The sequence below is a fragment of the Olea europaea genome, unplaced genomic scaffold (genome assembly GCF_002742605.1).
Source record: "Olea europaea var. sylvestris unplaced genomic scaffold, O_europaea_v1 scaffold134, whole genome shotgun sequence".
In the NCBI taxonomy this organism is placed as follows: Eukaryota; Viridiplantae; Streptophyta; class Magnoliopsida; order Lamiales; family Oleaceae; genus Olea; species Olea europaea.
In genome coordinates this window covers 229,393-250,792 of record NW_019230887.1, presented here as the reverse complement: position 1 = coordinate 250,792, position 21,400 = coordinate 229,393, and the positions used below count along the sequence as shown (strand labels likewise).

Below are 21,400 nucleotides of genomic sequence, written 5' to 3'. Positions count from 1 at the left end.
ACTTTATGAGCCGATTGTGAACGATATAATTTGGATCATATCACAAATTGTATCTTACTATATCCGATCCATCGAATATACAATTTGTGACGTCCTTTATGATCATGGAACCTTAGACAATCACTTCAAATTATAACACGCAAATAAACTAACGTAAATTCATAATGTGATTTTATAGAACATTACTCGAAAAATGGGCATCAAACTAACAACTACATGGTCAGACACGATCTTAGGATCCTGACCTTGTTGAATATCTGCTAATTGGTTTTCTAGGTTGCCTAAGTCTGTACAAGAAACATTTGGTGGGACTTATCTCCCAGAAAGACGGGAAGAAAGCTTCAAGAAATCCCAACCTAATGTGCTTTGTTTTGAATTTAGAGACATTACTGATGACCTAATTAGTTACACTACTGAGCTATCTTAGAGAGTGAATATACTGAATACTCTCGAATAGTTAAAAAGCTCGTAAAACCTTCTCACTGAGTACAAACTTCACTTAAATAGAATCCCACCTACTTTACAAGTAGCGATTATGGGCACATGGAACAAGTGCACTAAAGCTTCCTAGATTTGCAGCAGGAATATAGGATGGATGGGGAAAAGTATTTTGTCTAATCGAATCTATTTAGGTGGCATCATATTCTAATACACTGATCCTACATTAGTACAACAATTGATGACTACACAAAAGACTCATCGTCTTGTATGTATACAAATCATTAGGTTGCGTTTGAATTAGATCATATAAGAAATGACAAGTTCCATCTTCATCAAATTCAGTAAGAAATTAGATGCATTAGAAGCAAGGTGCAAAATGTCGTATTTTGACAATTTCAAGCACGAAACATCAGAAAGAGAGTACGCATTCAAACCGCACTGGCATCACCATAATTAAAATTAAAAATAGAATTGTTTAGCACATTCAAACCATTGACATTAATCAAAATGGAATTGTTAAGCTGGTAAGCTTCTGGTTAGTATCGTTCTTGCTACTCTCCACAATGTCTTTCAGACTTGTCCAAGATTTTCTCTTCCTCTTCTTCGAAGCACTAACACTGTTTTCAGCATTAGCATCAGCAAGACTATTTTCAGTTTGAGATATTTTCTTTATGCTTGACCTACTTCTTTTCCTCCTCATTGATTCCAATAATGAAACACCCAGACTTGGCAACGGAGTTCCCGGGCTACTTGTACTAGGACCCTCTACAGCTGCTGCTACAGGTAAACCAACTGTATTGTCCATCTCATTAGCCTCAATATTGGTAGATCCTACTTCAGTAATTATGCTAGGTCCCTCTACAACTGCTGCTACAGGTAAACCAACTGTATTGTCCACCTCATTAGCCTCAATATTGGTAGATGCTACTTCAGATTTAGCAGGATCGGAGTTTGAAAATTGTTTAGCTTTTGGCGGACAAATCTCTTTCATATAGCCCTTTGGAGTTCCTCTCACAATATTTCGGTGAGAACAGAAATGGCATGTGTAAACCACATTATTCTGTGTGGAAATCTTCATTTTATTGCGTCTATGCCTTGTCTTTGCCTTGTTCTTCTCAATCCGGACTGTACAATTCTCACCAGGTTTGAGGATAGATTCACATCTGTCATATAATAGAAGCATCATCAGAGAAGGAGAATAAAGTGTGTAACAAACTGTCTTTAAATCGTTTGACAAACTTGTAGTGAATACACAAACAAATTAAAAAGATTGTACATTTCACAAATGTCTTCATGAAACTAGCCATTAGCAAAAAATAATCAACACTCCCAGGAGAAACAAGATGGAATGGAAGAATGATAGTGGCCGTGTGGCTTGTGTCCATATTGCAATCAATCATGTTTCACATTCTATGGTACTTACTCTGGATGCTTTCTTCCATGTTACAAAGTTCGAAACATGTAATGTAATACCAATAAACAAAACTGGGAAGAAAGCATAACAATGGTTACCAGATTGCGATCTTGAAAATAAAACAATGATTTTTCTGCATTTTGATTCTAAGTCTCAAATTACCCTCTATTTCATTAACACTAACAATGCCAGTTTTTCCAAGACCTATATCTAGACATGTCCATTATAGAAGAGCATGAAAATCAAGCAGATCTCTGATAAAAGGGTCTGTAAATTGTTCAACCAATGATTCTTAGATTGCCTTCCTACCTATCCATTGATTTGTAGTTTTCGAAAAACAAGATAGCCAAGTAATTGTTGTTTGCTTATTGTTTGCATTATCTCAAGATGTGAAAGAAATAAGAAGAAAACTAGATGCTAAGACATCATGCACCAACTATATAAATCGACAGAAGAGACAAATATCAATAAAGATTAAAAATCATCATAAGAGATATTCATTGGCTCATTTGTCTAAAGCCAAAGCTATGATTACGAAATTACAAAGTTCTCATCATGGTATCATAATAACAATCATTTCCCATGACCAAATTGTCGTAGGTTCTAAATTAGGTTCAATTTATCACTAAAAGAATAGCCGAAAATATATAATAGAAACACAAACTCATAGAACAAAATATTTTGAGTAAATTTCAATGTAAAGCATTTAAATAGGTTAAAATAATATTAGCAGACCATAACAGTTAGGCGCCATTAGATTGTACAGCCACTAAATATGTAGGAAAATGAAAAACAGATTATCATGGCCAGCAAAAGCATATTAAATGGGTTAAGTAATATAAGAAGACAGTATACATATATAAAATTACACAGGACATAATAATAAGTTTTGAGCTATACATGAAACTACGTAACTATGAACAAACCTTTCGCAAAAGAAAAGAGAAGGGTCAGGTGGAATTCCCAATGCTTCATAGGAGGCAGCCAACTGCCGGCCATACAAAGCACCGAGCGGAGGAATCTTTGCTTCTACACTTGCCCATATGGCAATATCCTTCATGTAATCGAGTTTCAACATGGATTGCGCATTCACGTTGCCCTGTTTCTTCCCAGTTGACTCTTCCCCCATCATCATGGAAATTTGTCGTTGTGATCCAGATGCTGCATTGAGCCCTTGATTATTTGCTTTCTTTTTCCCCATGTGTTATGTATGTTAGGTTGGCTTTTCTGGAATTTTAACTTTTAGCTGATCAACGGATCTTTAAAGAAAGGAACAATCAATTAATCAGTTGCATTATATAGCTGAGAATTGAATCAACAAGACGATGTAGTAATGATTGTGAGTAGTAAGGAAAAGGCCAATAAATTCTACTGCCTTGGGATCAGCACTCATGAACTAGGCAAGAAAAATCCGATTCAATAATTCCCAACCAGTAAGCCGCCTGATTGGCATGGATAGCTATTAAAGAAGACTTGTAGCGGAACAGTAATTATTAACCACTTGCAAAAGTGTAAACCACATGTTCAACAAAGAAGAAAATTGGGTCTTTTCTCTATGAATTTGTTTGAAGGGGACCACGAATGTCAACAGCAGAAGAGGAAGTAGTTTTATTTTATTATATGTCTGTCGTTAGTATAATTCATTTAATAGATGAAATTACAGCATAAAGCATAACATACTGGATATGAGTGTTATTTTTATTCACAATTTACTAAATATAATGAAAATAAATTGACTTTTCAAAATTGGTTCAGTGATATAAATCTCTACGACTCTAGATAATGTGCAGTTGGAAATATACTAACACAATCAATGCCATGAATAAACAAAAAAGCGGTCCCTTATATTCCAAAATTTTAGAGTTATCTCTCAATATAAGGGCCGGAGCCACCTGCGGTCCGCATAAAAGATTCAAGAGAAATATTGTTGAAAAAAACACTGTTGCTTGATAACGATTACGAACAAGAAACAACAATTCTGGAAAAATAAAATAAATTACAAGGAGTTGAGTTCAAATTAAATCATTCACAACAAACAAATCGATTTCAACATATAAAGCCTGTTTTAACACAAAGACAATCCGATACTACCTTCCAAGTTCGGTGATGAAGAAGTTGAGAAGAAATCACTGCAACATAAGATAAATTGGTGCCGGGGTCGATGAGTATATTCCCAATTTTTAGTGTAAAAAATACCAATAAAGAAAACCTAGGCTCCTCTTCCCCTTGCTGCCTTCCTTTTAATTGGGCTTTACAAATATTTTTCCAAGCGCATCATATGAAAATCAGATTTTAAGTTTAGGAAATTACACATATCCCTAATTTTTAACTTTATATTTCAAAAATCATGTTTTAAATTTATTTATTTCATTATATTGATTTTTTTAACTAATCTCCATCATTCAATGTTTTAAAATACCGAACTTGCCCAGTCAATTCAACAGGAAAAACTAGGAGTCGGAACTAAAATCTGTCCTATTAAGTTTATAAAACCTCAAATTAACTGATTCAACTTATATAAATGTATATTTTTTTAAAAATTTAAATGTAATTTTTTTTATTTTTGTAAATATATATTTTTAAATTTTTTAAAAATCATCTATTCGATCCCTATTTAACTTTTTGAACCTTGACCTTTTATCTTTTTAGGGCCGATGACCAGGTTGATTTTTAAATCATTGCCATCATTCATTTATGGCCTGTTTGAATCATATTATTTTAAAAAAATACATTCTTAAATATTAATTTGACATAATTTCAATCACATATTTTTCAATAAAATAATATTACACGCAGATTAAATTTTTTTCTTATTTTTTAATCACACATTTTCCATCAATACACTATTCAAGAATACATTATTACCAAAATAATGTGGCTCAAACACCCCCTTAAAAGAAGTGAACCATAAAGATCAATGAGGCCTTATCTCTAATCAACCAAATTAGAAGTAGAGTATGACTTCGAATTTAGGATTTTAAAAGCAACAATGCTACACACAGGGATAAAAACAGGGTTTGGATCCAGATGTCACGTGTCAGTAGTTGATTGGGAAGTTAAAAAAAAAAATGTTTCCAATCCTGGGATTTAAACCCGGGCGGAGCATAATTATTCTTTTAAAAGTACGTTATATTCTTGTGATAGAAATACATATTATGCCATCGCTATACAAAATTTTTGGCTCCACTTCTGTCTCTCATTATAATCGATAGAAAGTAGACAAAATTTAGCCCTTAAGAAGACCACATATTTGCAACCTAATATCAAAAACTAACTCAAACTTCCAATTTTGTCGGAAAAGGAAAAAGAAATATAATTCAAAGTAACTACTAAATTGAATAAACTTCATATTGATCACCATAAATTCATCATTAATTCGAACAGAAATAGCTTGAAAGAGGTGAACAGAGAGCATGATAGCATGGACGAGATGACGAGGAACGGTTAAAATTTGAAAAATTACTTAATACCTAAGACTTGAGAGGAGCAATGGAGAGAGATGGTAGGGTTTGGGACCTTTGGTGGTGTATTTAAGATTTTTGCTCTCTGTTGGGTTTCTTTTCTTTCTCCCCCTTTGTGATTAAGCCCTGTTTGAGCTCATTTATTTTTAAAATGCAATTTAGAATGGTAGATTAATGAATAATGTGTAAATAAAAAAAAAAAAATTGAGTGTGATATTATTTTAGTGAAGATTGTGTTGTTGAAAAAATAAAAAAAAAAATTGTATTTTGAAAATAATAAGAATCAAGGACTAAATCAAAATTATTAACCATGGCCCACAACCTTTCCGTTATGTCTAGGGATGGATAAATATTCCATTCGAATTGAACCAAATCTGTTCAATTCTTTTTTAGTTTAATTGGATGATAACTATTAGAATCAAATCGGAGAATCGAATCTCCTTTTTTTATAATCGAATTTGCTAAAATATTTCATTTTATGATTATTGTTTACTTTTTAGTAATTTTCATACATTGGAGAGTAGCTTCTTGTTTGTGTTTTGCAAATTTGGAATATTTTTGTTATTTTAAAGCATCTTCAAGCAGCTATTTATATATAAAAGACTCTCCATTTTAAATAGTCAATCTCAAAATTATAGTTTAATAAGCTTTCTAAATTAATATTTTAAAATAGAGAGTGAGTTTAACTCCTCAAATTTAGCGAGTCAAACCACTTTTTATAATTAAATGCATTCAAAATACTTCAATTCTATTGGAGGAAAAATAATATAATAATTTGGAGGGAAGCTATTGAAAATAAAAGATATGAAAAATATTAAATGTTTTTTTGAAAGTAATAAATTAGATGTTAAATATAAAGAGTCTGTTAGATACTTGCTAAAAAAATTTAAAAAAATTACTCCCTGAATTTATAGATAAAAAATTTCTTGGAGATGCTCTAGTTAGATAAAATCTATAATTTGTTAGGTTTTTTTTTTGTTTTTTCAAATATTAGGGGAATATAAAAGTTACTGAAATTATGAGAGCATTTGAAATTTAATTTTTGTACATAATTGAACTGCGTTTCGATTTTTACATTTAAAGTTGGATCCAACAACTCTATTTACAAGATACTAAACAATTTTTTGAAATGTTCACTTTGAAACTAGATGAAATCGAACCGTACTCATCCCTAATTATGTCAAAGATCAAGACCTGGTTATTTACACTGAGTTATAAATAAACATTCCAAATCTGATGACATAAATGACATTTTAATAAGTTGTGCATGCACTCTCTATTGTATTATCCATTTACAATTTTTGTTTGTTTTTCTTAATAAGTTACATGGATTTAACATGTTCAAGTGGATGATGAAATGTTTATTCATCGTCTCTATAGAGCATATGCAGCCGAAAGGTGGATTGCTAACCCGCAAATGATTTGCAAGAGATTCACATTCGAAACGTGGCTACTAATTGACCTAGATTTGGAAGGTATACATTTCGAATATTTGATGGGCTGTGTATTTGAAAAGTCGTTCGATTTTGTGGGTGAAATTATTTGTTGGATTGGATGTATTGGTGGATTTAAAGAACATTAGGAGAAAAAAAAAATAATGAATTGTAGTAGAAAAAACGAAGGGGACTATCTAGTCCACCTTTTATCTCACCGTTAATTTTTTTTTTTTTTTTGAATTAGAATGTAGAATGGGAACAACTTCTGCTCATCGATTTTTTTGTTCCTAAATTTGTGCAGATTGTGACTTCGTTATTTGTGTGTATGGTTTGAAAGTATTTGGGTGGATGGTTAGTATTTAATAATTTATTAACAAAATATTAGACAAGAGGAAAATGATTTGATATGATGTCAAATTTATTGACGCATGAATTTAATAATTTGACAACATACATGAAAAGGGAGGAGAAAAAGAAAAGAAACCAAAGAAGAGAACAGTATAGGGCCAAAAAAAAAAAAAAAACAAATTTATTAATATAATCAATTATACCTATTCAATGAATAAGTCATCTTAAGCTAAAATCAAAATCTTATAAACTAAAACTTTATCAATATATTAAAACTAATCTAATTTATTAATTTGAATTAAACTCCCTTTTAAAAATCCTATATCTAAACATTATTGTAACTGATTGTCAGGGATGGACGCAGAGAAATTGAGTTGTGGGGCACAATCAAATTTTGTACAAATCAAATACTTTATTTTTGGTTTTTGAATGATTCATATTTAACCCGAAAAAACGTAAATTTACATTTCTAAAATATTTCTTCATTAATATTTTCCAAATCATTTTCATCTATTTGATTTTGAACAATAATTTTTATAATATTTTGCTCATCATAAGAAAATGCATATTTATATTTTACAAAATTATGTATTTGATACAAACAATCAATTCAAGTAATCGAAAGAAAAAACAAATAACCAATAATCAATACTAATAATCAGTCAAATAAACACAATTCGTTAGATATAAGTTCAATTTTATAGAATCAGTTTAGACACGTGCTATATACACAAATATGATAGGAGAAAATGCAAATTTATGTTTTAATTGGTTGAAAATTTGATTGAAAAGTAAAAATTTGAAGTATATGTGATAATTTTAGAGAAATTATAAACAAATTTTAAAAAATTAGAAGAGTTAAGATTTTGGTAAAAGGCTTGAGGGAGATAATACGATAGAGCAATAACAAAGAGAGAAAATTCAAATTTATTGTGATTTTCTCTCTATTTGGTGGGGATTAAAGTCCGATTTTTAGTAAATTTTGATAAAATTTTAGAAGTTAAGGAATCTAGAAAATATGTTATTAAAATTAATTATTAACTTTGATTTATATTAAAATTTAAATTTCAATCAATACTAAACATGACTTTATTAAATAAAAAAAAAAAGGAAAATCTCAAAAAGTGACCCCCATGACCCCCTTGGGTCCACCCATGCTGATTGTTATTTATACATAAACAAGCAGAAAATGCCATTATTCAGTGTATTCAACTTTGCTAAATGAAGGTTCAGGCTAGAATCAAGAAATTTAGTAGAATTAGGCAGTGTTTGATAGGTATTTTTATATAAAAATGTATTTTAAAATAATAAATTGATGTGAAATGTGTGGTTAAAAAATAAAGAAAAGTTTTTAATTTACGTGCAATATTATTTTAATAAAGAATGTATAATTGAAAAGAAGAAAGAGAAAAATACATTTCGAAAAAAAAAACTACCGAACGGGTCTTAATGAAACAATAATTCAAGTACTTGCTTTAAAAAATTCAACTCATCCGGTCCTGGCCCATACTGTGAAGGCTTTGCTTCTCGAGCAGGGCCACTTCGGCCCTATTCAAACGCCTATTTCGAGTGGCTTTATTCTACTCAAAAGCTTGCCCGAATAAGTCCAATTCATTTTCCAACCTGACCTTCGTAAAAGAGTACATTTATCGAAACATAGTAGACAATTACATAGGGTTTTCCACCATTTTTCACCATCAGCTCCAAAATCTGCAGTTCAGCAGTTAGATTATTCTATTTGCACAGACCCGATCACGAGGCAAGGCTAAGAGGCCTGCACCTCAGGCCCAAAACCTAAGGTGGCCCAAAATGAAAATTTATTTTCCATTCCCTTTTCCCTCCGTCTCCGAAGCCTTCTGTTCCTACGACCGTTCCCCGTCTCCGTTACACACAATCTCTCTTCGAAGACTGAAATCGTTACAAAATGGCAGCCCTATGAAATGCATTTGTGATATCTAAATCATTGGGTAATTTTTTGATTTTTTTTTAAATTTAATTTGTCTCTAATTATTTGTTTCATTTTGTTCTAAAATGCACAAATCAAGATGCTTGTTTTTGCCTTTTTATGTCGTAGTTTATATGAGAAACGAAAAAGGATTTGAAGATTGTCGAAAAAGAAACTGTTAATGTTCAAAAATTGAGTCGTGGATCAAAAATATTTAATTTAAGCTTGTGTTGGCAGCTTAAAGATTCTAATCTTTGTTTCTTGTTTTAGATGGGAAAGATTTTTCTTTAGAGTGTTTGTTGTTGGAGACGACTTATGAAAGGGCTATGTAAGGGTTGTTTTTTGATATATTTGTTTGACAAATTTTAACCCTCATGAGCGTGATCAAAATATAATTTATATGAATGAAAATTTGGACAGATTTTTGGTATAACGATTACACAAAATAAGGATTAAGAAGGAGTAGAAATAATGAATAATCCAAGGCGAGACGTTATCTCTTTTCTTAAAACAAATTGCCCCTCTATGGTGCTTACGATGAATGTCACTTCTCTCCCAAGATACAATGGATTTACAACTTGTGGTAACAGCACTTCAAACCACAAGAAACAGACGAACTTTTGACAGAATTTTCCCTCTACAAAGGAAATGCATGAAAATACTATAGAATTAAAAAGGAGAGAATTGCAAGAGAAAAATGAATGCTCAATGCAATTGATGTACCTAAAATCATGTCCATATAGTTTTATTTATAGATGTAGAAAGGGTGCAAATGAAGTAGTGTGGGCCAAAATATACATCCTTTCAAAAAGTTGGCAACACTTGACCAAAACTTGCATCCTTTCGAAAAGTTGCAACACTTCATTTCTTCCAATTTTAATTGGCAATTTTTCATTTATCTGGAATTGATTTCGAGATTTCAAATATACCACAACGATCTACACGACGAGTAAAATAAGTTGGTCTATTTACTGTTGTAATTTGACCATCGAATTAAGTCCAAATATTTGGTCGAAATTGACACGTAATCACATCTTTTCATTTTTCATTTTTACAAACCTTTTCATTTTTCACTTTTACACACCTTTTCATTTTACAATTTTTGGTTAATTATTTGAACCAATTCCTACATTTGTTCACCTTATCCTATTTATTAAATTTACTGTTAGTGTTTATTGAATGGGATTCTATTGTTTGTTGCTTTATTATGAAATAGGAAAAAGAGAGAAGAAATTTCATAGCCTATTACATTCACTACAATCACTGTGTATAAATGTCAAACCAATAACTTGGGTTATTGTTTTCTAAAATCAACACCATCATAACCAATATCTTTGTTTTAGGTTCCTTAAACTAGTTCTCCGTAGACATTTGTTACTGATAGCAAATGAAATCTGGATGGACTTTTGATATTTGGTTTCTTCTTTAACCCGAGTCGCAACAGCAATATGGGCATCAATTATTTAACCTGGACGAGGACGATAGCTTTTGACTCGAGAATTGGACCCTCCACATGGCTAACGCATAGCTATTCCATGTAATCCTCCCTAAGTGCAACAACACATGGTTAGAAGCACACGGTCGGAACCAGCGGTGGTGGTTGTGGCCGCATACACTCCGACGGTCATGGCAGTGTTGGGTGATCGGAACAGTGCTCAAGTTATGCAAGAGAGTGGGGAGAAGAATATATGTTTCTTAGTATGGAGAGCTAAGTTATAAGAGTTTCATTATCTTGGTCTCTTGCCATACCTTGGGTATTTAGAGCTTGTTTGGGAGTGATTTTGAAATTGATTTTTTGACCGTTAGGAGAAAAGTCGGTTTCACCTGTGAGAGAAGAAGTCAAATATGACGGCTGAAATAGTAAAATAACGGTCAAAAAATCAATTTTTTGGGTGAAAAAATCAGGCCCAAACAGGCTCTTATAGATGTAGAGCACCATTGGATGTGGGACACGTGTATGCATCTGACGGTGTAAGGCGTCCGCTCATAGGCGTCAATCAGCCACGTCTAGAGTGGATGGGCAATTAATTCTTCTGAGTTGAGTTGACATAAAGTCGATATGTCACATCAACTAGACCTACGGAAACGTCACATCAATTGATCTTTGGAGGCAGAGGGGATCCTGACAGATATCTTTCTGACAGTGACGGCGGAGGGATCTGTTAAGGGAGTGCCTCGGATCTTTCAATGCTTCGGAGTTGAGGGACACTTCGGTTGCTTCAGTGAATCTACTCCTCACCTTGCAGCGCGCCATGTTAAGGTCGTCAGAAGTGGGCATCACTTCGAAACCACTTCGGATGAACACATGGCACTTTGGGGAGTGGTGTGACTGTTTTTCCTAAGTGGTTTAGCTAGGGGATGGACATGTGGGAGTGGTGTGACAGTTGTTCCAAAGTGGTTTAACTAGGGGTGTAATAGTGGTCCCCCCAAGTTTAGGCATGAATATTCATGTCATGGGTGGACTTGTTTGCCCGATTGTGTATGCCGGCCTTAGAGTAAGTATTGTGGATTCTAATGAAGTGCTAATGTGAAAGGATGAGGGTGAAAAGCTCATCTGCCACTGGCGTGTTGACCCGTAGGGGACGACGCGTTGGGAGATGGCTAACTCCTTGTAAAGCTAAGTCGTGCGACTAAGGCAGTGACCTACAGGGGACTCCGCGTCAGTGGCGTCGAAGTTTTTGAAGTTGGGTAAAGAGCTCATCTGCCACTCGTGCGCTGACCCATAGGGGACGACGCGTTGGGAGATGACTAAAGCCTCCTGAAGATGAGGAAACGTACGACCGATATGGTGACCCACAGAAGATTCCTCGTCAATGGCGTCGAAGCTTATAAAGCTGGGTGAAGAACTCATTTGCCACTCGTGCGCTGACCCACAGGGGCGACGCGTTGGAAGATGGCTAAAGCCTTGTGAAGTTGAGAGAATGTGAGATCGAGGTGGTGACCCACAGGGGACCCTGCGTTAGTGGCGCCGAAACTTGTAAAGCTGAGGAGTGCATTCATCTGAGGGGGTTGGGATGGATTATCTCTGATCTGAAGCGTCTTATTATGACGTTAATCGATGTAACAGCTGTTGCGTATTTTCAAGGCGACAGTTGGACGTCATGCCTGTCCCCAGAAAAAGGGCTGTTGCGGCTACTTATTGTTGACTGTTGTTCTTTGTTTGAGGCGATGCGTTTTATGCGTGCATGAGGAGCACCGTCAGATCTTGGGCGTTAATCAAATCTGGCGTTTCATTTCAATGATCCAGATTTGTGACGAGATGAATGGTCTAGATTGACATCGTTTGAATTCAACGGCGGGGATCGTCTAGGGACTCCTATAAAAGGAGGACTTGAGTGTTTCGAGAGGTTTTCACTTTTGCGAAATCACTCTTTGCTCTCAAAATCTCTCAGCGATTTTCGACAATCTTCAAGTGTTTTCCGACGACATTTTCAGTTCCCGAAGAGTTTCAGAGGGTCATTTCTTATTTTTTGACCGTAGAAAACCCCTAATCCATTCGTTTTAGTAAGTATTTCTCTAGTTTTTCACATTTTTTGAATTCTGAAGATGGCTTCTAAGAGTAGTGAGCATTTCGAAGGGGACCTAGAGGTTGTGAGGGTAGATGAGCCCGTTTTGGCCATTTCGACTAAAATTTCTGAGGCGATTTTGGGTGGGAAAAACTTCTGGAGGCGACCTGATAGCCCTGAAGACACTTCTGTACATTGGGGGGCGTCTGGCTTTCCAAGTTGAAAATGGCCAACCTGGCTAGGCTTAGGATAGAGTATAGAATCCCAAATAGTGTGGGTTTGATACTTCCGGGGTCGAATGAGCGAGCCTGTTACCCAAGACCGGGGTGCGTGGCTATTAGCGAGGCCATATTGAGGGCATGGCTTAGGTTGCCTATCCACCCCTTCTTTAGATATGTATTAAGGTCCTATGGCCTAGCCCCCACCCAATTAAATCTGAACTTCTGGAGCCAGATGGTGGGTTCGTGGATGTTGTGGAAGGAGGCATCTTATGGGGAAAAGATGCCATTTTCTGTCTTCTAAACATTGCATATACCCAAGGTCATGGCGGGGGGGATAAGATGAAGGGATGGTATTACCTGACTTCCTGGGGTCTCACACTCCATTCATGCTCCATCTACCAAGGTCCATCAAAGAAGAGTTCATGGTTCTAGGCTTCCGGGAGACGGGACACGATGGAAGGTGACCCCCTGGTACCCCTTATTGTTCCCACCAAATACTCCACATTTAGTGAGTACTAGTATTTCATTTCTGAAAGTATGTTTACTTATGGTCGGAATATAACTCATCATTTCTTGCAGGTCCTCTTCCTCGGTGTGAGTTGTCTACAGAGAACTTCAACACTTTCTGCATCGTCTATCAACTTCCCCCAAAGAGGAGGTCTTACAATGAGCTGACAAGGAAGAATATCCATTTTGTGGAGCACGAGCTGATGGCCTCCCAGGGTGAGTGTAGAGGTTACATCATTACTCTATGGTTGAAGCGTTCAAACTTAGCAGATTTTCTGTCTTGTTTGATGCAGACGACTTTAACAAGAAGAGGCCTTTGAAGTCGGACTTCAAGACCATCCAAAGGATGGTGGCTGAGGTGAGGGCCCTGAAGACGTCCTCTTCAGCCTACAAGAAACAAATGGAGAACTTGACAGCTACCAACAAAAAGCTCCCCCGAGTCAAAGAGGAGGAGCCCTTACTGAAGAAGGGCAAAAGAGCAACTGGACCTGCAGGGGCCCCTACTGTGGCGAGGGCAGCCACGAGGCAGAAGACGATCCCCATAGGGGTCATGATTGGAGAGAGGACTGCCTGTGTACCAAAGGCGACCCCAGTGTTGGCATCTGCTCCTACTACTGCAACGCCTCCTACTTCGGCAGCTGTAAAAGAGAGAAAGAAGAGGTCTCGTCTCTCGAAGGAGTAAGATTTCTTAGGTTGCACCTCTGAAGAGCCAGTGAAGGAAGTACTGGAGGCCCTCCCTCCAGAGACTGCTGCTGTGGCCCGAGTCCATTGCAGATACTGGACCGAGGCCTGGAGGGACCACACGTCGTCCTGCTCAATGGAGGATCTCATGGCTGCGACCTGGCCCAACGATTGGAGAAGGCCTCTTCTTATGGAGACGAGAGTAGAGGAGGCTAGAAGGCAAAGAAGGCGGTGGAGACGAGGGCGGCGATAGCTAAGGTCGCATCAGAACAACTAAAGTAAGAACTGCATGAAACTGAATGCCAAGTAGCTGTTCTGACGAGGCGAATTGACCATGCCAACGAGCATCATCGCCTCGTAGTAGAGGCCCTCGATGCCTCGAATAAGGAGAAGAGAGAGCTGAGGCAGCGGGCGGAGGCCCAAGTTGAAGAGATCGAGTCTCTAAAAGCAGAGGTAAAAACAGTTGGAGAATCACCGTGTAGCACTTTATCGACCACTTTGAAGAGCACGAGCTGTATGACACCTTTGCCAATTATTTGGCCTCGTGGAATGCTTAGGCTATGTTGCAGCGCCTCAAGGAGGTCCATCCAAACTTGGACATCTCGACTTTGGAGGAAGAGTTCGGTGGACCTACCGGGGGTCGCTCCGACATAGCCACTGCTGTAGAGGCTGCTGCTACTCCGAGAGATGCTACTACAGAGGCAGAGAAGGCTTAGGCTGAGGTGGGGGCAAGGGCTATAGTGCTAATAGATTAAGACTCTCATTGTAATGGCTTCGGCCCAATTCTTGTAATCTTGTTATTAATGGGTTGGAATTTTTTGCAAAGTATTGACACTTCTTCCCTTTACATTTATGTTGAACTATTTGTATCTTGATGAGTAACAAGTAAATATGAAGCATTACTTACAAATAATAACCAGTCGATGATAGAATAATTGATCCATATAAAATACTGAAGAACTGAGGCATAAGTTGATTAACCCATATAACATAACGGAGAACTGAGATATTATAACTTAGTCTTTTACAACATTGTCTTTTATTAACGCAATTTCAGCACTTAGCAAGATAGGAATGTTACAATAGTTTGGACAAAATGGAGATCGGATCAGAACATACACTTATCACTGATAGTATTTTCTCAAGTGTTCGATGTTCCACTGATGAGGCAGCACTTTCCCTGCCATGTCTTCAATTTCATAAGTGTCAGGTCCGAACTCCTTGCGGATACAATAAGGACCTTCCCAATTCTGTTCAAACACTTCGGACCCAGTTGGCTTCAATGATTGCAAGACCCTTCGGAGGACGAGGTCCTCCACACGAAGAGTTCGATTTTTTACCTTAGAGTTGTAATTACGGATTATCTGTCTTTGATACTTAACCAATTTTACTTGAGAGGAATCCTTTCTTTCTTTAAGGAGATAAAGTTCGTGCACTCGAGCTTCGTCGTTGTCAATCTCATTGAAATGTATCTGGCGATGAGAGGGGACACCCACCTCGATAAGACTCATGGCTTCAGATCCGTAGGTCATGGAGAAGGGTGTTTCACCTGTTGTAGTTCAGCTGGTTGTTAAAATGGTCCAGAGGACATGGGGAAGTTTATCGACCCACGCCCCTTTCGAGGCATCAAGCTTCCTTTTCAAGGTATGCTTGATACTTTTGTTCACTACCTCAACCTGCCCGTTTGCTTGGGGATGATGAGGTGTTGAGAAGTCCTTCCTTATACTGAGTTCGTCACACAAGTCTTGTATCTTTTTATTGTTGAACTGCCTTCCGTTATCAGACACTAAAGAGTGGGGAATGCCAAACCTGCAAATGATGTTTTTCTAGATAAACTTTTTGGTGTTCGCTTCAATGATTTTTGTTAGAGGTTCAGCTTCAACCTACTTGGTGAAGTAGTCAATGGTGACAATGGTAAAAGTAGCGCTTCCTTTTCCTTTCAGGAGTGGACCAATAAAGTCTATTCACCACTTGGCGAACGGCTACGGGCTGGTGACCATGGAGAGGTTTGAGAAGGCTGCCTTTGAATGTTTGAGAAGCGTTGGCACTTGTCACATTTTTGAACAAACTAGAAAGAGTCCATTTTCAGGGTCGGCCAGAAGCAGCCTTGTCGAAGTACGTTGTCTGCTAGAGCCGTTCCTATGGAGTGGTTACTGCAGACTTCCTCATGGATCTCCCTGAGTATATACATGACTTCTTCCCCTCCCACGCATCGAAAAAGTGGCGAGATGAAGCCCTTTTGTAGAGCACATCATCCTGGAGAACAAAGTGAGCAGCCTTCCTTCTCAATTTCTTCGCCTCGCTTTTCGATGGGGTAGTGATTGATCTTTGAGGTAGGCTATGATGGGTTGCATTCAAAGTGAGGTGCCTTCAATCCGTAGCACCTCTTCGCCTCTAGAGATGGAGGGCTTCGGTAGGCACTCAATTGGGACAATTTTCAGCAGCTCCGAATCCCTGTTGCTGGCCAACTTGGACAGGGCATCGACGTGGGACTTGGACCAGTTCGAATCTCTCGAAGTGAGGGACAAGGTTTATAACCAATTTTAGATATGCAGCCATGCCACTGTCTTTAGTTGTAACTTTTCATTGACTTGACTTACCATATTTTGTGAGTCGCTACTTGCTAAGAGCCTTTTCACTTACATTTCCTTCGCTAGTCTAAGGCCCGCTAGGAAAGCCTCATATTTCGTAGCGTTGTTCGAGACTTTGAAGCTGAACCTGACTGTGTAGTTTAGCTTATGGCCCTCTGGGCTTTCCAAAACAACTCCTGCTTCGAAGCTAGTCTCTCCTGACGATCCATCCACAAATAGATTCCATGTTGGGAGCTCGACTGGTTCCATTATCACCTCCATTTCTGGGGCTATGGTAAACTCAACCATGAAATTTGCGAAGGCTTGGCCCTTGATGGTGTTTCGGGTTCGAAACAGTAGGTCGAACTCGCTGAGCTCGATTGCCCATTTTAGCAAACGGTCCGAAGTGTCTGTTCTCTACAACACTTGTTTCAGGGGGAAGTTGGTGAGAATTTCAATCGAATGGGCCTGAAAGTATGGTCTCAACTTCCTTGATGTTGTAATAAGGGAGAGGGCAAGCTTTTCCATATCTGGGTAGTGCGTCTCCACTGAGATTAGTGCCTTGTTAATATAGTACATCAGCAGTTGATGCATGTTTTCCTCTCTGACAAGGACTGCGCTGATAGCCTCGTTTGAGACCGCCAAGTACAGCAGCAGTGGTTCCCGTAGTTCAGGTTTGGATAGTAGGAGTGCCTCTCCTAAGTGCTTCTTCAGTGCTTGGAAGGCTTTCTCGTACTCATCAGTCCATTGGAACTTCTTTCCTTATTTCAAGACTTTGAAGAAGCGTAGGCTCTTGTCAATGGCCCTGAAGATGAAGCGGCTGAGTACGGCTATCTAATCGTTGAGGCTTTGGACCTCCTTTTGCTTCTGAGGTAACCTCATTTCGAGTAAGGCCCTTATCTTTTCCGGATTTGCCTCGATTTCTCTTTGGTTCACAATATACCCAAGAAATTGACCCGAAGGTGCACTTCAGAGGGTTCAACTTCATTTTATACTTTCTAAGAATCTGAAAGGTCTGGTCGAGGTGACTTACCCGTTCCTTCGTCTGGAGGCTTTTAACTAGCATGTTATCCACGTAGACTTCCATAATTTTGCCAATGAACTCGGTAAACATCATATTGACCAGCCTCTAGTATGTAGCTCCGATATTTTTCAATCTGAATGGCATAACCTTATAGCAGTACAATCATCTGTGTGTGATGAACAATGTGAATTCCTCATCAGGTCGGAACATGGGTATCTGGTTGTACCCTGAGTATGCATCCATGAAGCTCAAGAGCTCATGTCCAGCATTAGTGTCCACTAGTTAGTCTATCCTTGGGAGAGGAAAGCTGTCCTTAGGACATGCCTTGTTCAAATTTGTGAAGTCTACACACACCCTCCATTTTTCGCTAGGATTCTTTATGAAGATCGGGTTTGATATCCACTTCGGATAAGCTTCTCTGATGAAATCGCTCCGACTGAGTTTGTCGACTTCTTCTTTGAGCGCCCCATATCACTCTGAATTGAGGGCTCGTCTTTTCTACCGATTTGGGGGCGTAGGAAGAGTTGATGTTAAGGTGGTGGCAACTGACCCTTGGGTCTATTCCCACCATGTCTTCGTGCTTCCAGGTTCCTTTTCAGGAAGTTCATGATTTCTTCTTTTACTCCGGGGGTAGTGCTTTCCCTATCCGCAAGACCTGAGTGGGGTCTTCAGGGTTGATGGGAAAAGTCTTCCAATTCTTCCATTGGAGTCGCATTTGGTTTGGACTTGATAATTTGAGGATCTAACTCATCAAAAGGGTGCCCTTCTTCAGGGACCTCTACCATGTCGACGTCTTCTTTCTATTCGGAGGTATGCCCTTGTTCAGAGACGTTGAGCATTTCCATGTCCATGTCGATTTCATTAGCGGCACCTGTTATGATGACATTAACAGTGCGGGGTTCGGATTTTCGCAGAGAGTTGAGGTAACATGCCCTTGAACCCATTTCTTCGCCTCGCATTGTAGCAATCCCCTGCTCTGTTGAGAACTTCATACACAAGTAATGAATGAATGTAACTGCCCAAAGATCTTTCAAGGTAGGTCGGCCCAATACTCTATGGTAAGTTGATCTGTGGTCCCCACCAGGAACTCCATGAAGTGGTGAGCCACTAGGGAAACTGACCCCATCTCGACGGGTAGAGTAATTTCCCCTCGTGGGACGATACTGTCGCTAGTAAATTCAAATAGCCGGTCGGTCATGGGAATCAACCCGTGTTCAATTTGCATTTTATCAAAGGTGGATCCGAACAGTATATTCAACGAGCTATCATTATCGAAGAGAATGTGTTTGAGTCCGTTTCGAGCCACTACGGCTCTTACCACTAACACATTACAACGGGGGTGGTGAACTCCTTGTGCATCTTCTTAAGAGAAAGTGATCGGGGCCATCCTGTTGGCCTCTTGGGTCTGATTGACAATGTAAGTAATCATTGGTGGATTATTTGCTTCCCTTGTGTAGTTCCTCTGGGCGTTCTTGGTGTCGCCCCCGATGTGAGGTCCTCCAATGATTGTATCAATTTTCCTGATAACTTGGCTTCCAGATGGGGACTGAGTCCCTGGATTCTCTTCTTTGGGGCGATGGGCCTCTATATCGCCTCTTTCCCCTATTCGGAGAGTTGGACCTGCTAAGGTATTCATCCCTTTGTGGGTTACTCTGGTTCGAGGATCGAGGAGCATCCCTACATTCGCTAGTGTCGTATCTGTAAAGTTGGTGAAAGGTGTAAAACCTTCCCCCTTTTAAGGGTCTGTTTGATTAGTTCTTCTTCTTCTTTCGATTGTTGTTTGTTCCTCCGGATGGTCCTGCTTTTAGAGTGGCTGAAGCCAATGCCTATCCGGATGTGGGCGCTACCGTGTGACCGGCCTAGGTCCATTGTTGGGTGACGAGGTGTGTGGCTGGTCCTTGACCCATCTACCTCTGAGGCGGGGGAAGTCTCTAAGCCGCACGATTTCAGTGGTCAATCATTTCCTCATTGACGATTTCTACCCTCATCATTTCAACCAGCTCATCATAGGTAGTGGGATTTTTGCTGCGTACATCCTTCCAGAACAGAGTGTTCATATTGAGGCCACATTTCAAGGCTGAAAAGGCCTCCCTATTAATGACTTGCTCGCAGTACATGATTTGATCGGTAAATCTGGCGAGATAGCTTTTCAGCATCTCGCCAGGAGCTTACCTCATAATTTGTAGGCACAACCACTAGGGCCTCTCCTTCCCTTCGTGAAAGGTATTGGTTCAGAAATGTCTTCTTCAAGTCTGGCTAGCTTCTGATGCTCAGGGGTGGTAATTTGTTGTACCACACTTCAACAGTTCCGGTGAGGGTTGATGGAAAGCCCTACATTTCAGTGCTGGTGAGGCTCCTTTGAGGCTCATATGCGTCATCGACTTAGTCAAGTGTTTCTATGGGTTCCTCTTTCCTTCATACTTTGGGGATTTTAGGGGGATGAAGTTTGTAGACATCGAGAAGTTTCGAATTTCTCTAGAGAATAGGAGGTTGTCATCATCGTCATCGATTTCATAGGAGCGACATGGCCCTTCAGAGCCTTCCCCCTTTGATGCATTTTGGGGAGGTGGAGGTGCCTTTTCGACTACCCCAATCTACTAGGTTTCTCTTCTCCCGCCTATTTTTAGGCAAAGGAGGTACTTGTTCTTGCTCCTGCTCTTGTCGGACTGATCTTTGTACGGAGTGGACCCTATTTTGTGTTCTATTCTGTCGAAGACACCGACAGACCTTTGTGGTTCGTATTCTGGTGGGAAGTTCTCTCCTAGCAGTGGTTTTGCTGGTTGGCTTCCCTGTACGTAGGATGTCACATCCACACCCACTTTTCTTTCAAGGGGGTGTTCCCGGTGCTGGCTCGAACAGACTCGGCCATGAGGCGTAGGAATTTCTTAAGCTAGATATGATACTTGAGGCATCTGGAAGCCCTGATGACCTTGGGCCTGCATGAAGAATTCACGTATCACCACATCTGAGCAGCAATGTCCCTCATTTCGACAACTATTTGAGCCATTCCTTCAATGAGCGCTGCTGTCCTGTTGCCTCGGTGACGCCGGTGATGGGGGTCTCTGATGCGTGACATTGGTCCTGATTACCTCTTCTTCAGAGGCGTCCCTGTGCCCTTCAAAATTTGCATCTTCATTACTATAACTCATTTTGTTTACCTTTTCAAGGGTTTTAAAAATCTTGTAGGTTGACTTTGTTCTTTTTCAAGAACATGCCCTTTTCAAGGTAAGTCAACGGTTTGTCAGTGGCTTTTTCGGTGGACAATGTGGAACTTTTTTGCAGAAAGGTTCCTATAGACGGCGCCAATCTGTCGGCCTCGAGAATTGGACCCTCCACGTGGCCAACGGATAGCTACTCCACGTAATCCTCCCACGCACAACAACACACGGTCAGAAGCACACAGTGGGAACCAGCGGTGGTGGCGGCGACCGTATATACTCCAACGGTCAAGTCAGCGTTGGGTGATCGGAACAGTGTTCAAGTTATACAAGAGAGTGGAGAGGAGAATATATATTTCTTAGTACGGAGCGCTAAGTTATAAGAGCTTCATTACCTTTGTCTCTTGTCAAACCTTGGGTATTTATAGATGTAGAGCACCATTGGATGTGGGATACGTGTATGCATCTGACGATGTGAGGCGTCCGCTCATAGGCGTTAGTCAGCCGCGTCTAAAGTGGGCAGACAATTAGTTCTTTGAGTTGATTTGACATCAAGTCGATATGTCACATCAACTAGACCTATGGAGACGTCACATCAATTGATCTTTGGAGGCAGAGGGGATCCTGACAGATATCTTTCTGACAGTGGCGGTGGAGGGATCTGTTAAGAGAGTGCCTCAGATCCTTC

General features: G+C 39.1%; 1 protein-coding gene across 1 annotated transcript; it reads right to left on the bottom strand.

Annotated features, from left to right (window-relative positions):
• Nucleotides 1-862: 862 nt before the first annotated feature.
• On the bottom strand, nucleotides 863-4,141 carry LOC111375117. Its single transcript, XM_022997907.1, has 3 exons — nucleotides 3,947-4,141; nucleotides 2,782-3,114; nucleotides 863-1,604 (listed from the first exon to the last, which is right to left on the bottom strand). The coding sequence occupies exons 2-3, from the start codon at nucleotides 3,054-3,056 to the stop codon at nucleotides 944-946; spliced, it is 936 nt and encodes a 311-aa protein (XP_022853675.1). The 5' UTR covers nucleotides 3,057-3,114; nucleotides 3,947-4,141; the 3' UTR covers nucleotides 863-943.
• Between the last annotated feature and the right edge of the window lie 17,259 nt (nucleotides 4,142-21,400).

Coding starts and splice junctions, on each gene's coding strand:
- LOC111375117 (XM_022997907.1), bottom strand. CDS start 3,056: ATGGGGAAAAAGAAAGCAAATAATCAAGGGCTCAATGCAGCATCTGGA. Junction 1,605..2,781: donor TCTCTTTTCTTTTGCGAAAG/GTTTGTTCATAG, acceptor ATTATATGACAG/ATGTGAATCTATCCTCAAAC.